The sequence below is a fragment of the Dermacentor variabilis genome, chromosome 5, assembly GCF_050947875.1.
Source record: "Dermacentor variabilis isolate Ectoservices chromosome 5, ASM5094787v1, whole genome shotgun sequence".
In the NCBI taxonomy this organism is placed as follows: Eukaryota; Metazoa; Arthropoda; class Arachnida; order Ixodida; family Ixodidae; genus Dermacentor; species Dermacentor variabilis.
The window spans coordinates 24,234,063-24,250,967 of NC_134572.1; the positions used below are offsets into that span (position 1 = coordinate 24,234,063).

The window sequence follows — 16,905 nt, forward strand, 5'->3', positions numbered from 1 at the left end:
TGGCGCAAGACAGGTGTAATTGAAAATAGCTCGAAGATGGCTTCATTTGGCAGTGGACATTAAAAAAATGCTGCTGCGCTGCTGCTGCTGCTGCTGCTGCTGCTGATGATGATGATGTCTTCTTTATTTTTTAATTTTCTTTAGGGGGTGCGTAAAGCGCACTGTTATGGCAATTCTCTTTCGTTGTGTTTGCGCCCTGAATAAATAAACTACATTCCACTGTAGAGAATTATTGCTGCCATCTTTAAGGTAATCGGCGTGCTTACGTTCACAAAACTGTTGGCGAGAAACAAATGTGACTTGGTCTCCCTGCTTCTTTTGAATAGCAATTTCTAATCACTGCGGCACAGAGAGCAACCCATTAATGTGAAGAAGAGCGAATTGGATCTTTCAAAACGCGTTTGAAATATTTTCACATTGTTTTTGTGTCACGTACAAATCTTTGAGATCGACAGCGTTTGAAGCTGTGGTGGAAACGGAAACAATCGATGATGTGTAGCTTCACACTGTACGCTACTTGTCAGTCATGCGATTGTGGCATTTGATGCCAGCTGCGTTATGCGTAAGAAACCGTTCAAATCATCACGTTTCAAAGCTCGAAGGCTATTTAGTTATTATCGTCGCCACCATCAACTTATTTCCTTTCTCTGTTCGTGCTCACATGGCGTGCCCACATCGAACATTACAGATGTCTTGCCGCCAAACATGAAGCGCTAGACATGGCGCTTTTTTTACGAGTAGAATGACATTATCAAAACATCTGTCGCTCTGATTCTGACCGAATGAATAGGCGAAACAAGAGTGGAGTCGTTCGAGGAAAGTGGGCGAAAGGATCGATAGGGGTGGGGGGGGGGGGGCATGATGCAAATACATGCGTGGACAGAGATGCATGCACATTGACCGTACATGCCAATACATTCACGAATCTTAGCCGAAGAGGAATCCTGATGTCAGCTCTAACCACTTTTTTCATAAGACTATGTGATAAGACCTTGGATTAACAAGTTTAAACACGCACGCACGCACGCACGTACTCACGAGCGCACGCACACACAGTGACGCACTCGAACACTCACGCACGCACATATCCATGCCCGAACACGCACACACTTTCCGTGTGCGGCTTCTCGAGCAAACTCATACTCGCATTTATCACGTTGATCCGTATTCTATTTTGCCGAGGTACCCGATTATGGAACACATAACTGCTTACGAGTGGGAGTGTAATGTCACGCAATTCACGACTCCATACGCGTGTGTTATTCAACTTGGACGAAGGTACACACTTGTTTACGTACTTGTGTGTTTACCTAAAGACCCGGAGTCCAATGTCCTGCTTACCATAGCTTACGTCAAAGCAAACCTCGAGTGCAGAGTGACGCGTGATTACCTCCTGCCACCCTAGGTGAATGTTTACGGCCTCGATTATATGCGTTTCGTCCAACTCTTCCCATATCGGGAACGAGGAACGAGGATTAAGTGGTCATTACGACGGCTGGCCGTAAGTGCCAAAATTGCAATATCCAGACTGGATGACTGGGCGCCACGTAATCTTCAAGCGAAAGCAATGTCATGAGATGTAGTGAGACCACTTACACGGACTATATGAGCAGGGTTTGTCGATGAAAATAAAAGAAGAAAAAGGTAGCAGTAGATAAGGACAACCTATGGGCTGCATATGCGACTTAGGGCAATGGCCCAAGGATGACCGCGGAATTGGTGAGTAAAGACGTAAGGGTACAAGGGCAAAGGTACAACCGAGGATGTCAAGAAGAAAGCGCTAACAGGCGAACGCGAGAGACTCTTCTGAAGCAACAAGACGTGCCCGAAGTGCTTGTGGCTTTACCAAACGGAAATCATCCTGCTAATGGAACACGAGCGCGAGAACAATGAGTGATAAGAACGTTGCCCTAACTGGAGGTGGGGAAGCGAGCAAGAGTGGTAGTACTTCGGCAATGGAAAAGGGAAGGCAATATCCCCGACGGTCGGTGATCAGGACGTGATCTACGCTGCGGTGACTCCGCGAGGCAATCTGGAGGGGCTCCTCTCGGCAATGTGTCATTTAAGCGCTCATTACGGAGCTGGGTTAAGACAGTTCGTGCTGGCTTCGATGTGCCGTACGCAACGGTGGTGAGAAGGAAGGGCGGGAAGTGCAGGCCGCGAAAGAAGGTGGGCGAGCGACCGCTCATAACGAGGGCTGCTCACTCGTGGAAGACGATTGCCTCCATTCTGGCGCCAGGGTCACACGCACATACGCGAGCAGGGGTGGGTGCTTGCTGCGTCATTAAGGCATGCACATGTTGGTATAATCCATCCCGCGACTGAGCACCCAAGAAATAATGGAGCACGAGAAGCAATTAAGAGAACGTGAAAATGTATGTACACGAAATTAGACGAGGTCAAGCCATGAAAAGGAGAGCGAAAATATTTTATTATTCAACAAAACCTCGGAATCTGAGATGCGAATGGGCGCGTATGTTCTCGTTTAATACCTGTACTACTGCGCCATGACACGGAACAACGACATGGCTGGTGTGCTCTTCTGACACCTTGAATCAGACGAGATCATTCGTTTTAGTGGTTGCAGTCACAAAAAAAAAAAAAGGCAGGAAAGCACAAAGCAAGAAAGAATACAGCGACATAACGAAAGGACAAAGGAAAAAAAGAACACTACACGAGCGGTGCCTCTCCAAGTGAAGTTTTATTCACTAATCCAAAAACATCTATGTGCGCAAAAACGAAAGAAGCAGAAACAAAGGATGAAGTAAAAAAAAAGAAAGCTCGAGCATGTGACATCACCAAAAAAGCCCGCTCCATGGAAGTCATTTATCACGTTATGCATATTTCAAAATCATGCCACGTAAAAGTTTTTTGCTGCATGGGAGCCTTTTCCTCGTGTTTCATAATGGAACATTAAGCAATTGTCGCCTCAAGTGGGGCCTCGTCATTGCTTTTAGAGAGACTTGCACCTCTACATTCTGTTGCGCGACGTAAGCTGATTTAGTGTACAACTAAACTCGAGTTGACTGACCTTTCTAAGGATACAGCTCACTTTCCTAGTTTGGTGTTCATAAACACGCAGATATATTGCAGCCTGCGCTTTGTGATAAAAAAGCAGGTTTACAAAAATATTCTTTCCTCTCCCCCTTCCCCTCCCTCCTTCCTAAGGTAGTGTAACATCCTGTCTATAGATCTTTTTTTACTGAAGGAGAGCCAACTGTCCACAAGTATTATGAAGATACCTATATACGTGACGAAGGACTACACCAAATTTTTGCGAGGCCAAATTGCATAATTTTTTATTTATCTTTAACCACTTCTGAAGCGCAGTTCTATTTGGGACAGTGGTTTTCTGCCGCCGCAATTTATCACGAATAAAAGAAGATTATTTTTGGCTTTAATTTTCTTCTTTCCAATGTATATTAAGAAAAACAACTAACGTACAAATAATACCTTGCCACTGAAAGTGAGTGATTCATGCTTAGCGACAAACTATCATGAATATCTAGACAATTTTCGATGTTTTTAGAGCTTACAAAAAGGCCACTTTATATATAGCTGGCAACGTAAGAGTTGAAGGAGGGTGCTCGAAAACTGATACAGATGAACTTCTCAGAGGCTTCTCAAAAGCAGTTCAAAAGCACAGAAATTCTGTTTCCCCCCAACATCGCCCGAGCTAAATCTATACGGCAGGACTGCGGAAATAAATGAATTTCAGACCTCCCTTCTACTTGTGGTGAGGCTTAGAGCGTCTCCTCCAAGATAAATTCGCAATGACAAACGCAGCACTGGTGGCATTAGTCACCGTAAGTCTTGAAATATATGGGAGGCTTTCCAGATAACGCCGCAGGAGAACGCTGGGTTTACGTCTTGCAAAATATTGTGCCAGCGGCAAAAGAAAACGTAAGAAAGCTAGGCATCCGAGGAAACTGAGATCAGCCTCCGAGGTGCGGGTATGTTAGAGGCACGCCCACGGGATTTATGACGCCAGTTGTACTAGACGAGCGAGATCTCACCAGGGAAGTGTTCGTCGGAGGCGTTATTCCCCCGAGGAAGTTTCGGCGACATGCGTTCTTGGTGGATCAAAAATCAATTGTTTTCTGGTTAGCCGGCTGTGCTTTGATTCCAGAAGATTTGTAACCAGGCGGATAGAAGCTTTAGTGTTTAGAAATTTTATCATTAGAGTATTTTATCTATTACAATAAAAACACAAATCATTTGCCTAGAAATTGAAGGGACACATACAGGTGTTGTCGGATCGACTCAGACGTTCACAGGACATTTATTATGGCCTGAAGTTAATAAAACGTTGTCGATAGAATAGAACAACAAATCCCGAAACAAGGCACGGGCCTTCAAAAAAGCTATTTGAATTGGCCTAGAGGCGTTCTAATTCGTGTCCAGGACAAATAAAAAGAAAACAGAAGAAAACAAAGAAACTTTAATTGGCTCTTCTCAAAGGAGAAATGGACAAGGTAGCTCGGGTTAGTTCAACAAACTCAGAAATGCAAACAAACAAAAAATGGTTCAGACGGTACGGTTGACAGAAAAAAAATTACGATTGAGCAAAACCGTATTGTGTTCTGTACTGCACACTCGTTTAAGTCTAATAAACAAATGCATTTTTTTTCTACGCAGGACCATTTACCTACACTATAGCACGTGTGGATCTTCGAACTCAAGGGCATTGAAGACGCTGTGCACTCAAGGTGAGTAAGCTCATGCTTGAAGTGGCTGCTTAAATCTTATACGCGTTGCCTAAGGCTCAAAAGAACTTTGTTGGGATTAGCAGAGACTTCACTTATGGAATACCTTAGGGTTTAATTGACGATGAGCAAAACGTGAACAAGGTGAATGCAGGAGCCAACGTTTCGGCAAGTGGACGGAATTTCAGCGCGTAAACTTCACACTGACAGCACTAGCTCCTCTCTCCACGAAGGGCTCGTAATTATTGCACAAGATTAGTGTTTTCCCCCCTTGACTTCCCATTGAGGCCTTTCTATTAAGAATAACTAATCGATGTCACAATCCTTCAATTCATAAAATAGTATGTCCTGGCGGCTTAATGGCTATGACGTTGCGCTGCTAAGCACGAGGTTGCGGTAACAACTCCCGGCTTCTGCGGTGGCATTTTGATGGGGCCTAAATGCAAAAACGCCCGCTTACCGTGCATTATTCTGGAGTCTCCCACTTTAACGTGCCTCATAATCAGATTGTGGTTCTGGCACGCAAGACCCCGGAAATGAATAAATTATTACCATGTTCCCTTTCACGAAAACTTTGATGACAACCTATGTGATGTTGGGCATGTTGAGTCAGATGTTTCGAAGCATCAACTTCATTTTATCTTGATCTCAAGGAAACAGGGACGGGGTGTGTTTGCCTTTAGTCGCCTTTTGCCTTTGTCCTTGCGCACGTCAGGCTGTTTGCATGAGTACATATTGTATGTAACAACGCCCGTAAGTATGGTTGACGCGAAAAATAAGGTAATTAACATAGCTATCAAAATTGCCCAATATCCAGCTTTCGGTGAAAAAATAAAGGTGATTCATGAAGTCTGTAAACTTTCCCTTTAATGAATCAAATCCCCTATTCGTCTTGAAAATGCTCTGCCAGGTGGTAAGGTAAATTTTTGACAGAGCTGTAAGCCATTTCAAGTTTATTCAATGTGCTTCGCCATTGCTTATCGGGTTTGAAATGCTAAGAGAGAGAAAATAGAGAGAGAAAGCGATGAGAAAAAAAGCAGGGAGCTATACCAGGCGAGCATCCGGAGTGCAACCCTACACCGGCGGTAAGGGAAAGGGGGCATATACTAAGACTGCCATCTCAACAGCCTCTGGTTCTAGTGATAGTGGTTCTACTGAAAGATTATAAGATGGGGGGGGGGGGGGCACCGGTCAGATGAGCATTACAGTATGCCTAGCAGCATAAAATAATGGAGATGTTCAGAAGACGGAAATATTATGCGCATCTTGCTGCTCCATTGCCTGGCGTTCGATCACTGCATGCTATTTAAGGGCCTTGGACTTTAGCAAACCGCACTGAGATGTCATGTTGTGAATATACTACGATTTTCCAAATGACGTGTCGATGAAATTTTATAACTGATTGTGTCGGAAAGATATCTGCCTAGACTTTAAAACAACCGTAAAGTATTGACCATAAGGACATGCAAGCCGTAAAGAATTGATGTCATCATGAGATTTGTACAAAGCTTAAGGCTCATACTAGGTGGGTGATGTCATAACGCAACAAGAATCAATATGCGAGTATATGCATAAAATTCCAATTTTAAAATCATTTCGGAAGTTATCAACACTCAATTTAGACTTAAATTCAGACTTCGTCTCCCTTGCTTTCTCTTAGAACGCAAAAGAACCAACGACGAGCTCTAATGCCTTGAATGTTTTTGACGAGAGCTGTGAAATATAGGACTGTTGGCATAAACGAGTTATATATCCGCAAGAACAGATTTATTTCTTCTTGAACGGGAGCACTGAATGCAGCGGGTACCATTCCTTCTGCACTCTTCATCTTCGCATTCCACTGAATAGGGTGCACCGACACGGAAAAGCTTCTTTAACGAAGAGCCCACTATGTCCGACATGCCGTACGTGCAATATCCTTGCGTGCATTCCCAATGGGTTCCCCCGTTGCCCAACTACATTCCTCTCCTCTGCATGTTGCGCAAGAGCGGGCTGCAATCGGTCCGTCTCCTTCGTCCCACACTTCCCCTATAGCTTCCGTTCCCCCCATTTCCTGCCACCAAGCATCAGCGTGCAGTGAATCCAGGAGCAGCCGTCGAGGCAAATCCATCGGGTGGATTGACTTGGGCTATGGCTAGCCTGAACTGCTTCAGACCGAAGTCAGGTTATCTGTAACCCTCTCCAATCTAATCGATCTCTGCGACTGGCTCAAGTGCACCGCGGTTCGGCTGCCTTCGCCCTCAACTTTCTCCATGCCTGCGTTCTCACCCCACTCCTTCCCTTCCTCAAATTCCTCTTCCTATCCTTTTCTTTTTTTTTTCACTGTCCCCATCTCTCCAACGCTCCTGTTTTCACACGCGAGTCAGCTCTCCCCGCCTTGATTCGATGTCGAAAGGGACAACTGTATTGACCAAGCGCAGCTCGAAACCTATTGTCTCGCCCCAGGCTCCCTGCATGCCGTCACTACGGATTGTGCCAGCGAACTCAATGGTACCCGCCTCGCCAACCAATGTACTACGCCACTTTCATTTGCTTTGCTATCGTACAATGATGTATTTAACTAATCCTAGAGTGTTGTCCGTGTAAACAATACTGGATTGGTAGGCCCAACCGTACAATGAACATATTTAGGTGAGAACTCGGAGTATAATTCTGAAAACACTTGAAGCACAAACTTTTACCCTCACTTTCTGGGATGCACGGAGTGGTAAATCAAGATAACAACCATGAAATTATTTCGTTATTATTGATTTTAGCCTGATCAAAGTAACTCATGATTGTTTATGTTATCCAACGCATAGAAGTGTTTATAGAAGAAGTTAGTTATGGTACCACATGCTATTCACAATTAGAAAGTACGACAATGTGCATAAGTAAAATGGCGCAGTATTTTGACGTGGCGTTATATAAGTGTGCAGGTTATAAAGCATAGCGCTTAAATTATAATGCATGAAAGGCAGTGATAAAGCCTTGTTCCGGAACCAAATCTTAGAGGCAACCAGAGGGACTTAGAAAATGGCCTGCATTTCCTTCTATCAGTACGTGGCAAAACATGCTTGCACATGAACATAACGTAATTGCAATAAAAACTCGCTGTGTCTCCACGTACGTGCAAGGAACGTAAAACTTTTTCGTTATAGCTCTCATTTTGTGTGCAATATAAAGTCGATTCAGTGCAAAAATACACTACTTGCTGCTATGCACTTTGACGGTGCAAGAGCACCGGCGTGGTTGAGGGGACGAAACACATAACTTTTCGTTCGTTAGAACTATTAGCGATTGACCGGTCGACTTATAATGTTTGCCATCATAATTGGGTGGTGTCGGCTTACTTGAATAGCTCTGGCGTGCGAACTGCTTTTCTAAAAGGTTCCCAGTTCATCAACTTATTTTTCTAACCTTGAATGCCTGGATAAATGATGCTGCTAGTCAGAGTACATGTAAATAAAATTAATATTTCTACTGTTGCTGTGCAACCAAGAATGAAAGCGGAGAGTCTATTAATCGTATCGGTAGAAAACACTTGTTCCACATTCATTTTTCTATGGATAGTGGTTTAACTCATTACTATAGTCGATGCAATGGGGCGGTAAAAAAGTTATGATGGTGCTTATATCAATGTTATCTGGTACCAGTACATGACAAAAAAGTAGAACTATTGTGAAAAAAAGCATTCGGCGGTCGCTAAGCATGACATTCTTGGCCATCTTTTTGTCACGCGCACTGTCACCTAGGCGCATGTTTTAGATTTCCGCGCATAAATTTAAACTTTGAGAAAGTTGTTCTGGTAGAAGATTGTTCCACTTATTTTTTTTTTGCTGTTTTATTTCGGCTAAGACAAGCCAAAGTCATCTCTTTGCTCAAACAAACCGAATTTGTTAAAAAGCAAAATGACGAAGTCAAGTTAAGGCTTGTTTGGCTGTTTGCAGTTTTTTCACCCTTTGACTCTTTCTTTGGGTACATTGCTTGCCATGTGTGAAACATATCGCACCGTTTATGTGGCCCACACATTCGCGGTCTTCGGAATACGCGTGCAAGTGCGTGCACAAAACACGAATATCCATATACCTGAGCGCACTTAACGCAAACATTCTATCACCAAGCATCGTCTTATTTATGAAATTCCAAATGCATGAGGTGGTCCTCTGCAAGAAATGGGATACACTATCAGTGGTTTCCGCGATAATGATTGCAAACTAAAAAAAAAAAAAACAAAGAAGCCGAGCTGAGAACAAATGCGGCCAGCAAAATCTCAAAATAAAAGATAATTGCGTTTGGAGAACGCCGAACTGCGTTTCAACTCGTGAGACAGGGTAGCTGCAGGAGAGAGAGAGAGAGCTTAAGTGCGGCGGGCAAAATGAATGACAGCAATCAGGCTAGGAATTACAATTTTTTGCAGCCGCAATATTGCCTTGTGCAATAAAAGTTGCACGGGCAGTTTGACAGATTGTTCTGCACACACTCCTCGGATGTTCGGCTTTTGGCCGCATTGAACTCAAGCCTTCGCTGCACCGTTCACGTATGTTTCAAAGAAAAAACAATAGAAGCGCTTGACACATATGTTAGGATTTAGATTAACGCGTTCAGTACAGTCACCAAGAGGCACGCACTTTCCTTTCGCCCCACAACGAGATTTTATTTAGGAGCGTATATTTCGCGCTGGAGTTATTGTATAGGCTCCCTCTAACAGTAAGTTTAACAGTAATTCTACCTCGCGCACCAGTGCATGTGGTTATTAGGACTGAATATGGTTCCTACCCGGCAAAAAACCAATGGCCCAGTGTATTTGAGCGTGCTGGTTCTGTTGGCAGAGCCTTAATTAGCGCTTGAAGATTGCGCCACCGCGCCTTGTCTATAGTTGTACGAGAACTTGTATCGATTGAATGAAACCTCGAAATGCAAGGAAAATTCAGACGAATGATGCAAAGCTTCGTGACATGTCCGCGTTGTGTAAAAAACGGCTACGCTCGAGTGTGTCCGCTTGTAAAACGGAGCACTACTTAATCGACGCACATAACGCATGAATTGAAATATCAGTCCTAATGAAAGCCAAGATTAGTCAGTTCTATTGAATATTAATAGCTCTACGGGTTTTACTAAAGAAATTAGCCGGTGCCGCGCACATTCGCCTCTCTTTGATCATTTTATCTTTAGGCTTCGTATACAACCATTGCGTTATTACACAAGGATCTACTAACGCAATTTCTTGCGGTTGATCGCTCATCCGTGTATTGAAAGCTTCTTGTATAATTAGTTTCACTTGTTCATGTTGGTTACTTTTGCTGGGATGACGACAGCTGCGCTGTAGAGCTGTTTGGAAGGATAGAGCCGTTGGTGTATATGTGTGTATGTGCTCTTAGTACTTCTCATATTATAAGAGTAAAGTAAGCTGTTTGAGAGCCGGCTATTACAGATCAGCTTTCTTTTTCTTGACGTCAATCATTGGCGGGTTGATCTTGGACTGAACTAGGCACCTAGGAGCAGCTAAAGGTTGTGCGAAGCTGGATAGTAATGCCTCACGATGCACGCACACCGTTCGGCACAACGACGTGCGTCGTTGGTCCGCAGATAGAGATGCTACAGATAGTGGCGAGGTGTTTGGGCAAGGAGCCGCACGCGTACCCTTAGCGCTACAACTGCAGTGAGGGTATTGATGAAGTTCAAAACTCCTCAGCTAACAACATTGATGGCAGCAGACTTGACAACGCTTGGCGTCGCACCACGCTTTATTAATGGCGCAGCGGCACACAAACGGTCGATTTCTGCAAGTTGAAGGCGGCATTGCAATGTTTACTGTCAGTGCTGTGGCATGGACGGCGTCAACAGTTTACACAGTGCGTACGCAACCCGACTGAGAAAGGCCACAAAGTCATTTTCCAATGGCTACCAAGTCACTGTGGTATTACGTGCAAGTAACGTGCCGATCAAGCTGCCCGCTAAGCGCACGCAAATGACGCCTATCGATCCCGCTTTCTATAGGACGGACACTGCAAAGATTCTCCGCCTGCTTTCACGCAAATGCGTCCCATCTGAATGGAGTGACATGCTTCGTGTATGCCTGACAATGCTTACTGAACATTAACTTACGCCTTCGACTCCCACCACGACTTCTCCGAAGAGACGCGACCCTTTTGTGCAGGCTAATTACTGCGTCGCGTCTGTCAATACCTATGCGTTCCGCGGTGGCCGACACAGCAGCCTATGCCCACTTCGGCGACGAGGCTACAATACGCCATGTTTTGTGACAGTGCCCGCAGTACAGTGTACAGACACAATCGCCTGTCGTCGTGCTCAAACAATTAGATGACCGGCCTCTGTTGGAAGAGCGTTCGAAAGAATTGACAAAACTTAACATCCTATCATGTGACCGTACAAGCTCTAGTACACTTCTTGTGAAAGCCTATAATTAGAACACCGCTCATGTTTCTTATCTTACACGAAAGTGCTCTCTGCCGAGCACCAGCGAAAATCTGTCCCATCTAGTACGCCACAAAAACATCATGAAACCGCAAAAGGAATCCATACCTTCTTTGCTCTAAAACCTAATTACCAATTATTATAACATATATAACTTGCCTTGTGTACTCCTCACACAGATATACAAAACCTTCTTTGCACGGTGTTTTTTAGAATGTTACCTGTAAGTTTATGTTTCCCACGTCGTGTTTTACCGGCTCCAACTTGGAGGCCCGCTATTCTGCGGCGCTGAAAGCTGATGGCGCCATCCAGCAACGCCGACGGCGTACGAGCGACGGCGTAGTAGGCGGCGAAGCGGCCGTATGACGTCAGTGAGAGTGCGCAGGCGGTGTCGGTGATGACTCACCGCTAAAAGCAGCCGCCGAACAGGCTTAGTTTCGCCACATACGCACTCACCGTACAATACCTGAAGCCTGATAACAACATATTCTAAGTGGTGTTGCTGGTAGCCACCGAGGTGTTGCTTGCGCTGCGCAGGCTCTGTAATAGACTTTAATTTGTGCATTAGCAACAAAGCTACCACTGCTCTTTAAAATAAACGTTTCACTTTTGCATTATGACGGATTCCTCTAAAACAGAAATAAACTAATTGTTTTATCTCTGTCGCCCTATTTGCCCTCTTTCAAACCCCTATTTCTGCGCTGCAAGTGCGGGGTAGCGAACCGGAAAGTCGCATGTTAACCTTCCTGTCTTTCCTCCCTCCCTCTCTCTCTCCTCCCTCTCTCTCTCTCTCTCTCTCTCTCTGTATTTTCACTCGCTGATGTGGGCTACTAGGTCTATGCTCTGTGTGAGATCAGAGATGCACATTGGAGAGGTTTTCCATTGTTAAGCTGTAATGTACGATGCCAAAAATTAAGGTTATAGCTGGTCGTACCATCAAACTTAATTACACGCCTATACTTGCTGAGCCTATTAGCTCGTCTCCATTGGCTTACGACACATAACTACCACATATCTGTCATTACATTGGGGATTATGTAACGATCAAGCTCTACAGGCCGGCGAGAAAGTCGTTTGCTGTTTTGGCCTTTTGGCGCCGGCCCATACATATTTTGGCCTTCTGGCACAAGTTCACAGAGTGCCTGCCAATCACCTCTGCTGTGTTCAGTGAACATTATTTCAAGGAGGGCAAATGCACTTGTCTAACTTTATGAGGCTTTTAGAAATGCGTGTTTTACGGTACAGGCTAAGTACGCTTTGTTTGAAAACATAAGCAGACTCCGAATACTTAACACGTAGACGTAGTAGTTTCATGACTTTACATCTAATTATATGGCCAATGTAACATTAGTACTTGATTAGGGCGTTACATGCATAACAACAGAATTTACTACATTATAGTATGTTCCAAAACAGGAGTCTTCTTTCTATGCGTTAGAGAGCTAATGAGGCGTTAACCTTTTAGCAAAATCAAATTTCACCAATTCTATTTCATGAAGAAAAAGACTAAAATACGTTTATTCATTATTCTATTCATCATATATATTTGTTAATCATTAGCAGATGCATGTCTACAAAAGCGAGTGGAGAATTTGGAACCGGTCAAAGTTTACAGAAGACGGTATTTGCCAGAACTAAAGCCTTGTCTTCGCAAAGCTAATATTGTTGTTACGCATTAATTATGAGCTGGCGCTGGAAGCAGTTTCGCTGACAGAAACTTGCCGGGAACAATGATAAAACGTTTACGCGCCACAGTTTAGCGGGAGAGAAAAAGAGAAAGAGAGATAGAGAGAGAGAGAGAGAGCAGCTCTTAAACGAAAGTTCTAGAGCTTATCCTGGGGGTTTGCACGGATAAGGGAGGATACGTAGTGTACTATTGAACCAGTCATACTGAAGTTTGCGTGATTTACCGATGACATTATTGCTTATTGCTCTATTTCTTTCTGCGAGAATACGAATCAGCTTGTAAACAAGCAGACAGTAAACTTTCTTGCAACGGCAATCCTCCTATTACTCTTCTTCGTAGATTAGTTCACATATTCAACCACCACGCTTGGTAATTTGACGCTTTCGCATCGTGGCGTTGCGGGGGGAATAACTACGTACTTATTTTTTATTACAAACCAACTTCTTTCACTCTAATCTTGGCCAAAAAGTCGAGTGTTAGTCGAGTCTAAATTCGGGCACCAACTCCCCACTGTGGAATGCTCATATAGTGCGTCGCATTTTTTTGCAATCATTACGTATCATACACTGTACCCTTGAAACCAATGCCGTATTTTAAGAGATAAGCGAGTGCAAAGTATACCACGCCATACTATGATGCTCTCTTCAATAAACTCGTTTCTACTGCCGATCTTGCGTTTGGTAAATGAAAGAAATATTGGTATAGTGCTGTTTTGCTCACCTAATTTGCCCGCCGACACGGCCACCTTCGTTTTCATGCGTCCTCTTCAGAAGTTTCTCCATTTGCAGACGCAATTCTCTGGTTGTTTGCTTCATTTGCGCGTTGCTTGCCCGCGCAAGCTCCCATCTGCGCTCTAAACACGCCTAGGTGAGGCCAAATGGGAACGCGCTGGCTGGCCCGCCAAGGACGTATAAGGGTGTTTTATGCCGCGTGTCGATGCATGCGCCCGTGGTGTAATGGTTTCAATAACGGCCTTCTTTACTATACTCATACTCAGTAGTCTCTTGGAGCACTGGGGCAGCTACAGAATATTTTAGCCAATAGGGAGGTCGAACGCCCCCCAAAAAAGTGTTCATCCGCGCCGCGTCTTCTGCTCAGCGTCTGCTCTGCCATTCTCCACGGTTGGTGGAGGGACGCAACGAATGTTTCGGCGGTGCAGCCATAAGCTGCGTTTACTTGGATGCGTCAGCGGCGTTCCGCTTCATCTATAAGCTTTCTCAGGAGTTCCTCGCAGCCTCCTTAGCCAGCAGTAATTTCGAACACCCGTATAAATGTCGCGTAGTATGCTACCTGTCTATATGGCATTTTTTCGCCACCGTCATCACGTCTAGCATAATACAGCGGAGTAGTAGACTAATCACGCAATAAATAAATAGGCCTTTATAGAGTACCGGATCGTAAAGTCATCACCATGCAGTGCTGATGCTGTGGCGGCATCTGCTAAATGGAAATTAAACCACGTTTACAGCTCGGCACAACCTCTGGAGTCCTCTATCAGCGCCAAAAAAAAAAAATATCATATCTCTATAACAAAAAAAAACATACCTGATGATTTGCCCTCAACGTGCGATTACACTAGGCGATTACTGATTTTACCCTTTATTTCCTGCTGTCAGGGCAACGTAAAAGTAACAAGCGCAAATTTGGATCGAAGCGGGCGGTCTATGCTGCGTGCGCGCTGCCATGTTGCTACACCTGGAGGAAGGAAAACGTTAGGAGGGAACATCGCGCAACGCGATTGACACCAAACCTGATGGTCCAACACGTGACCGCACGTAAAAGTGTGTGTTTGGTTTTAGTGTGGCTTGCCGTGGCTTGCCGCTCTGCAGGCAAGCCACGGCAGGGCAGCTGAACAGGCGCGCACCAAATAAAAATTACTGGCATAGCTACTGGGAACCAAACGTCTCAGCGAATCTCGATTCTTGCTGCATGATCTCGGCTGAAGAGGTCACGTGTTGGCCCAACACTGAGCAAATGTACGGGCTTCGCGGAACGTTCGCTTGCCAAGGCTGGCTGCGTGACGTAATGACATTTGTTCCCCATTGATATCGCCCCACAATATTTAAAAAAAATGTTCGTACGCATGTTATATGCATACGCGGTTAAATATAGTATGGTTGCTCTTTTTTTACATCGTTATTTTATGTCTAATCCCTGCAAATTGCAAATAACGTATTTGCGCGAATATTAGGCGAGTACTATTCCCCACACATTTTTTACGCTCAGGACGCACCTCGTGTTACATTCGGGCTCGGGACAGGTATATAAGGCAATTAATTACCTTTCCTTTACTTTTTATGGCGCCCTAAACTACAGTGAACTAAAAAAAAAAATTGGCCCCACCACGATCGCTAGCGCGTACGGAGATGTCTTCGATTGAGCTGCAGGCACTTTTGGAGTGCCGCCTGTCAAATAACCTTGACGGCGTGGAAGACAACGCTGTTCTCGCCGACAGTGACAAAGGCGACAGCCGTGATAACGAGTAAATTGTGCTTTCGCCCCTTCTACCTTTGTAATTTGGGACAGCTCTTCGTAGCAACGATGAATAAACGTCAGCTGGCATGCGCTCGTATGCGTCGTTCCCTGTTCCTTTGAGGCATTACTGCACCTTATAATTGTAAAATGCATATATATCATCATCAGCCTGGTTACGTCCACTGCAGGGCAAAAGGCCTCTCCCATACTTGTCCAACTACCCCGGTCATTTACTAATTCTGGCCATGTTGTCCCTGCAAACTTCTTAATCTCATCCGCCCACCTAGCTTTCTGCCGCCCCCTGCTACGCCTCCCTTCTCTTGGAATCCAGTGCGTAGCCCTTAATGACCATCGGTTATCTTCCCTCCTCATTACATGCCCATTTCCATTTCTTTTTCTTGATTTCAACTAAGATGTCATTAACTCGCGTTTGTTAACTCACCCAATCTGCTCTATTCTTATCCTCCTTTAACGTTACACCCATCATTCTTCTTTCCATAGCTCGTTGCGTCGTCCTCAATTTAAGTAGCACCCTTTTCGTAAGCCTCCAGGTTTCTGCCTCGTACGTGAGTACTGGTAAGACACAGCTGTTATACACTTTTCTCTTTAGGAATAATGGCAACCTGCTGTTTAGGATCTGAAAATGCTTGCCAAACGCACCCCAGCCCATTCTTATTCTTCTGATTATTTCAGTCTCATAATCCGAATCCGTGGTCACTACCTGCCCTAATTAGACGAATTCTCTTACCACTTCCAGTGCCTCGCTACCTATCGTAAACTGCTGTTCTCTTCCGTGACTGTTAAAGATTACTTTAGTTTTCTGCAGATCAATTTTTAGACCTACCCTTCGGCTTTGCCTCTCCAGGTCAGTGAGCATGCCTTGCAATTGGTCCCCTGAGTTACTAAGCAAGCCAATATCATCAGCGAATTTCAAGTTACTAAGGTATTCCCCATATATATATATATATATATATATATATATATATATATATATATATATATATATATATATATATATATATATTGTGACCGAAAGCCCCCCTCTAGTGATATATACGTGGTCGCGTTATTTACATGCAGATACGGTAGGTTCTGTGACACTTGCCTCATACGGTCTCGAACTTGTTGTATTGTAATAAGACGTGTATCTTATGTCACTAGCATAAATTGACGCGTGAACAAGAAATAAGTCATCAGAACACTTGCCACGCCTAATGAGATCAGATTTCAACGTGGAATTGCTCTGTAGCAGTTTTCTAGGCTCGAGGCAATCCCAAGTGTACATTTTGTAATGGCATTAAAGCTCTTGACACACAGTAGTCCGAAAGGCCTCTGAACCAAGGGACATTTATCGGAAAGGCGTTAACACCCGGCGGCACAAGACAAAGGATATCTCATTTTATTGAGATATAAATTATGAGGACACTCCAGGCGCATTTCTGCCACCGGCGTTGCCGTGAGGTTCTGTATAAAGTATAAGGGCGATAACATCGACGCGGCGCGCAGTATGCTATTTGTGCTGGTGAACGCATGCGAAGGTAAGCCGGCGATCGCGGCTCAATCTCGCGCACGCAACGGAGCGCAACGGTGCACGCAGTGTGGAGGAGACGAGCCGTCCTC

General features: G+C 44.5%; 2 protein-coding genes across 8 annotated transcripts in view; one reads left to right on the plus strand and one right to left on the minus strand.

Annotated features, from left to right (window-relative positions):
• Positions 1–13,768, minus strand: part of LOC142582356 (uncharacterized) — a 261,253-nt gene extending 247,485 nt beyond the window's left edge. Inside the window, exon 1 of the mRNA XM_075691976.1 lies at positions 13,531–13,768. Within this exon, the coding sequence (XP_075548091.1) occupies positions 13,531–13,567 (37 nt within the window). The 5' untranslated portion in view covers positions 13,568–13,768. The remainder of the gene's footprint in view (positions 1–13,530) is intronic.
• The window catches only part of SPR (G protein-coupled sex peptide receptor), a 252,246-nt gene that overhangs the window by 126,271 nt on the left and 109,070 nt on the right, over positions 1–16,905 (plus strand). For all 7 annotated transcript variants that reach the window (XM_075691972.1, XM_075691969.1, XM_075691971.1 and 4 more), the window contains one exon: positions 4,639–4,709. The gene's annotated coding sequence lies outside the window, so the exon portion shown is untranslated. The remainder of the gene's footprint in view (positions 1–4,638; positions 4,710–16,905) is intronic.